The 12976-nt window shown below is 36.9% G+C and overlaps 1 protein-coding gene and 1 long non-coding RNA gene across 8 annotated transcripts in view; one reads left to right on the forward strand and one right to left on the reverse strand.

Annotated features, from left to right (window-relative positions):
• NRK (Nik related kinase) overlaps nt 1-12976 on the forward strand; it is a 144545-nt gene that overhangs the window by 100509 nt on the left and 31060 nt on the right. For 6 of the 7 annotated variants that reach the window (XM_082447509.1, XM_082447513.1, XM_082447510.1 and 3 more), the window contains 2 exons: nt 10634-10701; nt 12498-12592. In XM_082447509.1, coding sequence (XP_082303635.1) covers nt 10634-10701; nt 12498-12592 — 163 coding nt within the window. The remainder of the gene's footprint in view (nt 1-10633; nt 10702-12497; nt 12593-12976) is intronic. The other variant, XM_082447511.1, reaches the window with a different exon arrangement.
• LOC309653276 overlaps nt 1-12976 on the reverse strand; it is a 212144-nt gene that overhangs the window by 61004 nt on the left and 138164 nt on the right. The gene's annotated exons all lie outside the window — the stretch shown is intronic.

Consider the following 12976-nt stretch of genomic DNA (forward strand, 5'->3'; position numbering starts at 1 on the left):
TTGCTTTTTCCGCTTGGTGTCCATATGTTTGTTCTCTACATCTCTGTCTCTATTTCTACCTTGCAATCCGGTGCAGCTGTACCATTTTAATAGATTACACAAAAATGCATTAATATACGATATTTGTTTTTCTCTTTCTGACTTACTTCACTCTGTATGACAGTCTCTAGGTCCATCCACGTCTGTACAAATGACCCAGTTTCGTTCCTTTTTATGACTGAGTAATATTCCATTGTATATATGTACCACTTCTTCTTTAACCATTTGTCTGTCGATGGGCATTTAGGTTGCTTCCATGACCTGGCTATTGTAAATAGTGCTGCAATGAACATTGGGGTGCATGTGACTTATTTTTTATGTATTCTTATGTGTTTAATTCCATACCTGTACATATACACACACAGAATGGCATGATAGATTTTTTAAAACATCCTTTACATGCAGCTGTACATATTTTTTTTAACATCTTTATTGGAGTATAATTGCTTCACAATGGTGTGTTAGTTTCTGCTGTATAACAAAGTGAATCAGCTATACATAAACATATATCCACATATCCCCTCCCTCTTGCGTCTCCCTCCCACCCTCCCTATCCCACCCCTCTTGGTGGTCACAAAACACCAAGCTGATCTCCATGTGCTATGCGGCTGCTTCCCACTAGCTATCTATTTTACATTTGGTAGTGTATATATGTCCATGCCACTCACTCACATCTTCCCAGCTTACCATTCCCTCTCCCCGTGTCCTCAAGTCCATTCTCTACATCTGCCTCTTATTCCTGTCCTGCCCCTAGGTTCTTCAGAACCATTTTTTTTTAAGATTCCATATATATGTGTTAGCATACGGTATTTATTTTTCTCTTTCTGACTTACTTCACTCTGTATGACAGTCTCTAGGTCCATCCACCTCACTACATATAACTCAATTTCATTTCTTTTAATAGCTGTGTAATAATCCATTGTATACATATGCCACATCTTCTTTATCTATTCATCTGTCGATGGACACTTAGGTTGCTTCCATGTCCTGGCTATTGTAAATAGAGCTGCAATGAACATTGTGGTCCATGACTCTTTTTGAATTATGGTTTTCTCAGGGTATATGCCCAGTAGTGGGATTGCTCGGTCGTATGGTAGTTCTATTTTTAGTTTTTTAAGGAACCTCCATACTGTTCTCCATAGTGGCTGTATCAATTTACATTCCCACCAACAATGCAAGAGGGTTCCCTTTTCTCCACACCCTCTCCAGCATTTATTGTTTGTAGATTTTTTGATGATGGCCATTCTGACCGGTGTGAGGTGATACTTCATTGTAGTTTTGATTTGCATTTCTCTAATGATTAGTGATGTTGAGCATCCTTTCATGTGTTTGTTGGCAATCTGTATATCTTCTTTGGAGAAATGTCTACTTAGGTCTTCTGCCCATTTTTGGATTGGGTTTTTTCTTTTTTTGATATTGAACTACATGAGCTGTCTGTATATTTTGGAGATTAATCCTTTGTCAGTTGCTTCATTTGCAAATATATTCTCCCATTCTGAGGGGCGTCTTTTCGTCTTGTTTATGGTTTCCTTTGTTGTGCAAAAGCTTTTAAGTTTCATTAGGTCCCATTTGTTTATTTTAGTTTTTATTTCCATTTCTCTAGGCGGGGGGTCAAAAAAGGATCTTGCTGTGATTTATGTCATGCAGTGTTCTGCATATGTTTTCCTCTAAGAGTTTTATAGTGTCTGGCCTTACATTTAGATCTTTAATCCATTTTGAGTTTTTTTTTGTGTATAGTGTTAGGGAGTGTTCCAATTTCATTCTTTTACATGTAGCTGTCCAGTTTTCCCAGCACCACTTACGGAAGAGGCTGTCTTTTCCCCATTGTATATTCTTTCCTCCTTTATCAAAGATAAGGTGATATGTGCATGGGTTTATCTCTGGGCTTTCTGTCCTGTTCCATTGATCTATATTTCTGTTTTTGTGCCAGTATCATACTGTCTTGATGACTGTAGCTTTGTAGTATATTCTGAAGTCAGGGAACCTAATTCCTCCAGCTCCGTTTTTCTTTCTCAAGATTGCCTTGGCTATTCGGGGTCTTTTGTGTTTCCATACAAATTGTCAACTTTTTTGTTCTAGTTCTGTGAAAAATGCTATTGGTAGTTTGATAGGGATTGCATTGAATCTGTAGATTGCTTTGGGTAGTATAGTCATTTTCACAATGTTGAATCTTCCCAATCAAGAACATGGTATATCTGTCCATCTGTTTGTATCATCTTTAATTTCTTTCATCAGTGTCTTATAGTTTTCTGCATATAGGTCTTTTGTCTCCTTAAGTAGCTTTATTCCTAGGTATTTTATTCTTTTTGTTGCAAAGGTAAATGGGAGTGTTTCCTTAATTTCTCTTTCAGATTTTTCATCATTAGTGTATAGGAATGCAAGAGATTTCTGTGCATTAATTTTATATCCTGCTACTTCACCAAATTCACTGATTAGCTCCAGTAGTTTTCTGGTAGCATCTTTGGGATTCTCTATGTATAGTATCATGTCATCTGCAAACAGTAACAACTTTACTTCTTCTTTTCCAATTTGAATTCCTTTTATTTCTTTTCTTCTCTGATTTCTGTGGCTAAAACTTCCAAAACTATGTTGAATAATAGTGGTGAGAGTGGGCAACCTTGTCTTGTTCCTGATCTTAGTGGAAATGGTTTCAGTTTTTCACCTTTGAGAATGATGTTGGCTGTGGGTTTGTCATATATGGCCTTTATTATGTTGAGGTAGGTTCCCTCTATGCCTACTTTCTGGAGAGTTTTTATCATAAATGGGTGTTGAATTTTTTTGAAAGCTTTTTCTGCATCTACTGACATGATCATATGATTTTTCTCCTTCAATTTGTTAATATGGTTTATCACATTGATTGATTTGCATATATTGAAGAATCCTTGCATTTCTGGGATAAACCTCTCTTGATCATGGTGTATGAATCTTTTAATGTGCTGTTGGATTCTGTTTGCTAGGAATTTGTTAGCGATTTTTGCATCTATGTTCATCAGTGATATTGGTCTATATTTATCTTTTTTGTGACATCTTTGTGTGGTTTTGGTATCAGGGTGGTGGTGGCCTCGTAGAATGAGTTTGAGAGTGTTCCTCACTCTGCTATATTTTGGAAGAGTTTGAGAAGGATAGGTGTTAGCTCTTCTCTAAATGTTTGATAGAATTCGCCTGTGAAGCCATCTGGTCCTGGGCTTTTGTTTGTTGGAAGATTTTTAATCACAGTTTCAATTTCAGTGCTTGTGGTTGGTCTGTTTATATTTTCTATTTCTTGCTGGTTCAGGCTCAGGAGGTTGTGCTTTTCTAAGAATTTGTCCATTTCTTCCAGGTTGTCCATTTTATTGGCATACAGTTACTTATAGTAATCTCTCATGATCCTTTGTATTTCTGCAGTGTCAGTTGTTACTTCTCCTTCTTCTTTGCTAATTCTATTGATTTGAGCCTTCTTCCGTTTTTCTTTATGAGTATGGCTAGTGATTTATCAATTTTGCTTATCTTCTCAAAGAACCAGCTTTTCCTTTTACTGATCTCAGCTACTGTTTCCTTCATTTCTTTTTCATTTATTTCTGATCTGATCTTTATGATTTCTTTCTTTCTGCTAACTTTGGGGTTTTTTTTGTTCTTCTTTCTCTAATTGCATTAGGTGTAAGGTTAGGTTGTTTATTTGAGATGTTTCTTCTTTCTTGAGGTAGGATTGTATTGCTATCAACTTCCCTCTTAGAACTACTTTTGCTGCATCCCATAGGTTTGAGGTCGTCCTGTTTTCATTGTCATTTGTTTCTAGGTATTTTTTGATTTCCTCTTTGATATCTTCAGTGATCTCTTGGTTATTTAGTAGTGTATTGTTTAGCCTCCATGTGTTTGTATGTTTCACAGGTTTTTTCCTGTAATGGATATCTAGTCTCATAGCGTTGTCGATGGAAAAGATACTTGATAAGATTTCAATTTTCTTAAATTTACCAAGGCTTCATTTGTGACCCAAGATATGATCTATCCTGGAGAATGTTCCATGAGCACTTGAGAAGAAAGTGTATTCTGTTGCTTTTGGATGGAATATCCTATAAATATCAATTAAGTCCATCTTGTTTAATGTATCATTTAAAGCTTGTGTTTCCTTTTATATTTTTATTTTGGATGATCTGTCCATTGGTGAAAGTGGGGTGTTAAAGTCCCCTACTATGATTGTGTTACTGTCGATTTCCCCTTTTATGGCTGTTAGCATTTGCCTTATGTATTGAGGTGCTCCTATCTTGGATGCATAAATATTTACAGTTGTTATATCTTCTTCTTGGATTGATCCCTTGATCATTATGTAGTGCCCTTCTTTGTCTCTTGTAATAGTCTTTATTTTAAAGTCTATTTCGTCTGATATGAGAATTGATACTCCAGCTTTCTTTTGATTTCCATTTGCATGGAATATCTTTTTCCATCCCCTCACTTTCAGTCTGCATGTGTCCCTAGGTCTGAAGTGGGCCTCTTGTAGACAGCATATATACAGGTCTTGTGTTTGTATCCGTTCAGCCAGTCTATGTCTTTTGTTGGAGCATTTAATCCATTTACCTTTAAGGTAGTTATCGATATTTTCTTAATTGTTTTGGGTTTGTTATTGTAGGTGTTTTCCTTTCTCTTGTGTTTCCCACTTAGAGAAGTTCCTTTAGCATTTATTGTAAAGCTGGTTTGGTGGTGCTGAATTCTCTTAACTTTTGCTTTTCTGTAGAGGTTTTAATTTCCTGTTGATTCTGAAAGAGATCCTTGCTGGGTAGAGTAATTTTGGTTGTCAGTTTTTCCCTTTCATCACTTTAAATATGTCCTGCCACTCCCTTTGGGCTTGTAGAGTTTCTGCTGAAAGATCAGATGTTAACCATATAGGGGTTCCCTTGTATGTTATTTGTTGCTTTTCCCTTGCTGCTTTTAATATTTTTTCTTTGTATTTAATTTTTGATACTTTGATTAATATGTGTCTTGATGTGTTTCGCCTTGGATTTATCCTGTATGGCACTCTCTGTGCTTGTGGACTTGACCGACTATTTCCTTTCCCATATTAGGGAAGTTTTCAAGTATAATCTCTTCAAATATTTTCTCAGTGCCTTTTTCTCTCTCTTCTTCTTTTGGGACCCCTATAATTCGAATGTTGATGCGTTTAATGTTGTCCCAGAGGTCTCTGAGACTGTCCTCAATTCTCTTCATTCTTTTTTCTTTATCCTGCTCTGCAGTAGTTATTTCCACTATTTTATCTTCCAGGTCACTTATCCGTTCTTCTGCCTCAGTCTTTCTGCTATTGATTCCTTCTAGAGAATTTTAAATTTCATTTATTGTGTTGTTCATCATTGTTTGTTTGTTCTTTAGTTCTTCTAGGTCCTTCTTAAATGTTTCTTGTATATTCTATTTCCAAGATTTTGGACCGTCTTTACTATCATATTCTGAATTCTTTTTCAGATTGACTGCCTATTTCCTCTTCGTTTGTTTGGTATGGTGGGTTTTTATCTTGCTCCTTCGTCTGCTGTGTATTTCTCTGTCTTCTCATTTCACTTAACTTACTGTGTTTGGGGTCTCCTTTTCACAGGCTAGAGGTTCATAGTTCCCGTTGTTTTTGGTGTCTGCCCCCAGTGGGTGAGGTTGGTTCAGTGGGTTGTGTAGGCTTCCTGGTGGAGGGGACTGGTGCCTGTGTTCTTGTGGATGAGGCTAGGTCTTGTCTTTCAGGTGGGCAGTACCGCATCCGGTGGTGTGTTTTGAGGTCTCTGTGAACTTATTGTGATTTTTGGCAGCCTCTCTGCTAATGGGTGGTGTTGTGTTCCTGTCTTGCTAGTTGTTTGGCATAGGGTGTCCAGCACTGTAGCTTGCTGGTCGTTGAGTGGAGCTGGGTCTTCACGTTGAGCTGGAGATCTCTGAGAGAGCTCTCACCATTTGATATTACATGGCTCTGGGAGGTCTCTGTGGTCTAATGTCCTGAATTCAGCTCTCCCACCTCAGAGGCTTAGGCCTGACACCCGGCCGGAGCACCTAGACCCTGTCAGCCACATGGCTCAGAAGAAAAGGAAGGAAGAAAAAGAAAGAAAGAAAAATAAAATAAAGTTATTAAAATCAAAAATAAAATATATATTATTAAAAATAAAAAAGCAGTAAACTAAAGAAAGAAAGAAGAGAGCAACCAAACCAAAAAACAAACCCACCAATGATAACAAGTGCTAAAAACTATACTAAAAAAAAACCCAAAAAACCAACAGAAAGAACCCTAGGACAAATGGTAAAAACAAAGCTATACAGACAAAATCACACATAGAAGCATATACATACACACTCACAAAGGGAGAAAAAGGAAAAAAATATATATATATATATATAAAAAAGGGAGAGAGCAACTCAATCAATAAACAAATCTACCAATGATAAGAAGCTCTAAATACTAAAGTAAGATAAACATAAAACCAGATACAAATTAGATACAGAAAACAAACCCCACGTCTATAGTTGCTCCCAAAGTCCATCACCTCAATTTTGGGATGATTCATTCTCTATTCAGGTATTCCACAGATGCAGGGTACATTAATTTGATTGTAGAGATTTAATCCACTGCTCCTGGGGCTGCATGGAGAGATTTCCCTTTCTCTTCTTTGTTCACACAGCTCCTGGGGTTCAGCTTTGGATTTGGCCCCGCCTCTGCATGTAGGTTGCCTGAGGGCATCTGTTCTTCGCTCAGACAGGACAGGGTTAAAGGAGCAGCTGATTTGGGGACTCTGGCTCACTCAGGCCAGGGGGAGGGAGGGGTACAGAATGCTGGGCGAGCCTGCGGTGGTGGAGGCTGGCATGATGTTGCAACAGCCTGAGGTGCGCCGTGTGTTCTCCTGGGGTAGTTGTCCCTGGATCACGGGACCCTGGCAGCGGCGGGCTATACAGGCTTCCAGGAGGGCAGGTGTGGATAGTGACCTGTGCTTGCACACAGTCTTCTTGGTGGCTGCAGTAGCAGCCTTAGTATTTCATGCCCGTCTCTGGGTTCTGTGCTGGTAGCCATGGCTCGTGCCCATCTCTGGAGCTTGTTTAGGTGGTACTCTGAATCCCCTCTCCTCGTGCACCCCGAAACAATGGTCTTTTGCCTATTAGGCAGTTCCAGACTTTTTCCCAGACTCCCTCCTGGCTAGCTGTGGTGCACTAGCCCCCTTCAGGCTGTGTTCATGCAGCCAACCCCTGTCCTCTCCCTGGGTTCTGACTTCTGAAGCCCGAGCCTCAGCCTCCAGCCCCCACCTGCCCCCGCACGTGAGCCGACAAGCCTCTAAGGCTGGTGAGTGCTGGTCAGCAGTGATCCTCTGTGCAGGAATCTCTCCACTTTGCCCTCAGCACCCCTGTTGCTGTGCTCTCCTCCATAGCTCTGAAGATTCCCCCCCGCCCACCCCCCATATCCACCAGTGAAGGGGCTTCCTAGTGTGTGGAAACTATTCCTCCTTCACAGCTCCCTCCCAGAGGTGCAGGTCCCATCCCTATTCTTTTGTCTCTGTTTTTTCTTTTTTCTTTTGCCCTACCCAGGTATGTGGGGAGTTTCTTGCCTTTGGGGAAGTCTGAGGACTTCTGCCAGCGTTCAGTAGGTGTTCTGTAGGAGCTGTTCCTCATGTAGATGTATTTTTGATGTACTTGTGGGGAGGAAGGTGATCTCCACGTCTTACTCCTCTGCCGTCTTGAAGCTATCCGCATGTGTCTTTTGGAACTGTGGTTTTCTCTGGGTATATGCCCAGTAGAGGGATTGCTGGGTCCATCCTTCTTAAATATGTTCTTTCTGATACTAACAGTCCTCTGAAATGAATAACAGAGTACTGCTTTATAAATACTAATTACTGGCAGAAGGAAAATATGCTGGATTGTATTATTTAATTACAAGAGGCAATGTGTCCCCCTCTCTGCCTTATTAAATGATGACTTTACTCTTACTCCCAGATAAGAATTATTACTATAAGCATGATACGTTAAGCCCAAAATATAATGAGCTGTGTCTGGTTGATTTGGAATACATCATTTGCCATAACATATGCTATTCTTACTATCATTTTCTTCTCCCCATTTTTCAGAACAAATACAGTCAATTCATATTAGGCATTAGCCTTTCTTATTTTTGCCCTTTATCTCTTCTGAGTAATTTTGGCCTCTGGTAAACTAGTTTCAATAAATTTTCTGAGATCAGCTTCATGAACCAGGAGGCCTAGACTGGGTCAATATGATTCCAGTTATCTGAATCAAAAGTGGAAAAAGTCAGTCAGATGCTTATCCTGCATACTGCCAAACATCTGGCTGTATTTGGAAACATTCATTAACAAAACATGTGAACTATTGACAACATTTTTCACTTCTTATGTATCTGTCTGTTGGAGTATAAAGACAACCTTGATAAGTTACTACATAAGAGAAAAAAAAAGTGTAGTAAGGTTATTATAGTTTCTAGAAACTATAGGGTGATTTTATCAGCATGAAAATGCTAAATTTATTTTTTATTGTAACATGTTGAATTTTCCTTTCTAAAGAATCTAATATGACTGCCTTGTTGAATGTCAGAATGATCTATTTTGGGGGGTAGCTAAAAACTATTTTGAGTAGAAACCTAGAGATATAAAATTAAATTAAGCCGACAAGGCAACACTCCATGGCCCTATATATTAATGTTGGCAGAAGGTAAATCTGCACCACTGCTGGAAGCTGGCTCATTATATGTGCTCTTTCTTGAGTCTTTTGCTGTATTAGATGAATGAATAGTTAATAAAATAAAAATTAATTTATTTAGAATTGAAAAGTATTTGGAACTCTGATTATGATATTACAGTCAAGTTGTAAAGTGAAAAAATACATACTTTCTTAAAGATGAGTAAGGCCAGACACTATAAAACTCTTGGAGGAAAACATAGGCAGAACACTCTTTGACATAAATCTTAGCAAGATTTTTTTTGACCCACCTCCTAGAGTAATAAGAATAAAAACAAAGATAAACAAATGGGACATAGTTAAACTTAAAAGCTTTTGCACAACAAAGGAAACCATAAACAAGACGAAAAGACAGCCCACAGAATGAGAGAAAATATTTCTGAATGAAGCAACTGACAAAGGATTAATCTCCAAAATATACAAACAGCTCATGAAGCTCAGTATCAATAAAAACAAACAACCCAATCCAAAAATGGGAAGGAGACCTAAATAGACATTTCTCCAAAGAAGACATACAGATGGCTGACGAACACACGAAAAGATGCTCAACATCACTAATTATTAGAGAAATGCAAATCAAAACTACAATGAGGTACCACCTGACACCTGTCAGAATGTCCATCATGAAAAAATCTACAAACAGTAAATGCTGGAGAGGGTGTGGAGAAAAGGGAACCTTCATGCATTGTTGGTGGGAATGTAAATTGATACAGCCACTATGGAGAACAGTATGGAGATTCCTTAAAAAACTAAATATAGAATTACCATATGACCCAGCAATCCCACTGCTGGGCATATACCCAGAGAAAACCGTAATTCAAAAAGACACATGCACCCCATTGTTCATTGCAGCACTATTTACAATAGCCAGGACATGGAAGCAACCTAAATGTCCATCAACAGAGGAATGGATAAAGAAGATGTGGTACATATATACAACAGAATATTACTCAGCCATAAAAAGGAGCGAAATTGGGTCATTTGTACAGACGTGGATGGACCTAGAGTCTGTCATACAGAGTGAAGTAAGTCAGAAAGAGAAAAACAAATATTGTATATTAACACACATATGTGGAATCTGAAAAAATTGGTACAGACGATCTTATTTACAAAGCAGAACTAGAGACACAGACATAGAGAACAAACATATAGACACCAAGGGCGAAAGGGGGGGGGGGTGGGATGAATTGGGAGATTGGGATTGACATATATACACTATTGATACTATGTATAAAATAACTAGTGAGAACCTACTGTGTAGCACAGGGAACTCTACTCAGTGCTCTGTGGTGACCTAAATGAGAAGGAAATCCAAAAAAGAGGGGATATATGTATACATATAGCTGATTCACTTTGCTCTACAGTATAAACTAACACAATATTGCAACTATACTCCAATAAAAATAAAGAAGGAACACTTTAGACTCTTGAGAGGTTTTTAGTGATGTGTATGTGTGTTACAACTTTTGAAAATCTAGTATTAGCTTGAAAGGGTGAGTGAGTGGGAAGTTTGAACTTGGTATAAAAAGTAATATGAAAACATAGAAAGAACATTAAATTAGCAGGTGGGAGACCTACAGTCTGATTAAAGATATTCTTTGACTTGATGTAAAGTTCTTAGAAAAGTCATTTTCCATCTCTGGGATACAGATTCCTCAATAATAAATGAGGGTGTTTGATTATATGATCTCCAGAATCTGTTGTTATACTAAAATTCAAGGATATATTCAAAAATTATGGTTAAGTAGTTCTAATGTTATACTATAAGTAATAATGAAATACAATCTATTTATGAAAATCAGATTTTATAAGCTGGATTTTTAAGAAAACATCTCTTTGTGAAGAATGACATTTTCCCATGAATTAATAACTCAAACAATGTATGATTCAGAATTCTACCAAAGTATTGCATTGTATCTTTAAGATCCAAGAGAGATCTATTTCTATTCCTTACAACCAGGATCGTGTACATCGTGTCAAGTTCTCTTCAAGGTATGTGTCTCTGATTTCTATATTCAGATTACTCTGATTTACTGTCATATGGGAAATTAAAGCTTATCTATTTGATACTAAGTTCTGTGTGAATTCAAAACTAAAATATTAATGACAACATAGTCATCAGTGATATCACCGGCCCATATTTAAAACCTTAAAACTGCAACAATCCATTAACTAGATCTTTCACCTTTGGACATACTGCAATCTCAGTGTTATTTAGTTTGATGATTAGCTGGTAACATTCACAATTTAATAACAGAAACAACAGTGAATTCTTGGACAGCGTTCAATTAGTAATTTACAATAAAAATATGTGAAGTTTCATGTGTATCATGTACACTTCAATTACACGATATTCGTGATGTACTACATGATAAAACACACACACAATCGCTAACCTCAGAAGCTAATGCCACAGAATGGGCAAACCTAAAATAACCTATATGGAAAATCAGATCTAAAACTCAATATTATAGCAATATTTTATACCAGTCACTGTAATTTTTAACTCTGTAATATTGATAATCTTCAGATAATTTTCAAAAATCATGTTTCATATTTTAGATGTATGCAATGTGTTATATTTGAATGCTAAATTTTAATTTAGATGTTCCTTGAAAATCATACCCCTTCCAACTCCAACTCATAGTGGAGAGAACTTAACCTATATTCATTCACTCAGTCATTCAGTAAATACTTATTGAGTACTTACTGTATTCAAGATTCTGAACAGTATGGTCAGATGGCATAGAGCTGATAGTATTTAGTATGTATATTCTTATCTTATTATTCTTTAAAACCCCCATGTATTTGTGTCCTTAGATTTAACTGGTGTGCAGAAATCTTGAAAAATTTTAAAGCAAGATTGGGAACTTTCTCTTACCACGCGTTCAGTGAATGAGTTGTCATGATCCTTCTGACAACAAAGGGGGAGAAATCAGTTTAGTTTTGTGTATCTGTTTTGGTATCATGGGGTATGATATAAAATCAATATAACTGATAAACATGGGGTATATAAAAATCAATATTGCTATTAAACTGGAATTGGTTGTTCTTATTACAAAAAAGGGTTTTGAATTTATGAATTGCAAATATATTTACTTTAAATATGGTTATATTTATGAAATCAATTTAACTGAAACTTAAGTCTTTCCTGAAATTTGGGGTCATAGAAAAGACTCTTGTCTGTTCTAGGCCTAAATCAATAACCAAAGTCCTTCCTATATAGAAATTCCAAAGCAGCTATAAAATTTAACAGCACTGGTCCAAAGAAACTTTCTAAATATTCCCTGATTTTGAATAGTGAAAACTAAAGTGTCCTATCTATTTATCCATATATCTAAATTAGGAACAGGACATTAAAAAACACAAATTCCAAACATTTGAAATCAGGATTATAATAGTGGGATATTTAACATAAAAATAACTTAGTTTTTATCATGTTAAAATACTCACATATACTATAAATTTATGTTTCTTGCTGTTTTACCCAGGTAGTAATAATGTCTGAATATTAGCTTAAAGAAAGTTCATAGGAATTTTTAGAAATAAATATGATATGTGAAGGAAACATACTTGTATAGAGACAATTTTTTATATTTTGGAAATTGTTTCTCTCTTCTAGATAAAATAGCAGGTTTGGGGAAATTGGAAAATATTACTTAAGCTCTACTTCTTTTTAGTTTGATATATACCCATATGCTTAAAACTTTTGTTGGTCTTGATGTGGAGTTGTACATTCCCTTTATGAATGTTAGGATGTGGCACATGCTTTTCTGTCTTTTCATTAGTGTTCCTCAGCGGTCTCTTTTGGAACAAGCTCAGAAGCCCATTGACATCAGACAAAGAAGTTCACAAAATCCTCAAAATTGCCCAGCAGCATCAGGTGATTCAAAGCACAAAGTTTAAACAGTCAAAACGGAGTTAATGTTTAATAGTTTATTTTGCAAAAGTTAAGAAAGAATTTCAAGAAGGAATGAATCAATAGTGTCAGGGAGGCCAAGTAGGATTAAGACCAGGAGGCCATTGGATTTGGCAACTAGGTGATCAGTGATGACCTTTGAGAAATGGAAAGTAATTTTTCTGAAGTTTCTTCTTTCAGTTGGGTAGTAGTTAAAAATGTGTCTAGGGAGGCGGGAGAGGGGGTTCAGCTTTAGTTTCTATACCATGTGTGAAAAATCTGGGAAAGGAATTTGAGAGAGGCTTCTACAACAGGCTAAAATTTATAGGCAATCTTTAGAATATTGAAATATTAAATGGAGTAGTTGCG

The sequence above is a fragment of the Balaenoptera physalus genome (assembly GCF_965194825.1).
Source record: "Balaenoptera physalus genome assembly, chromosome: X".
In the NCBI taxonomy this organism is placed as follows: domain Eukaryota; kingdom Metazoa; phylum Chordata; class Mammalia; order Artiodactyla; family Balaenopteridae; genus Balaenoptera; species Balaenoptera physalus.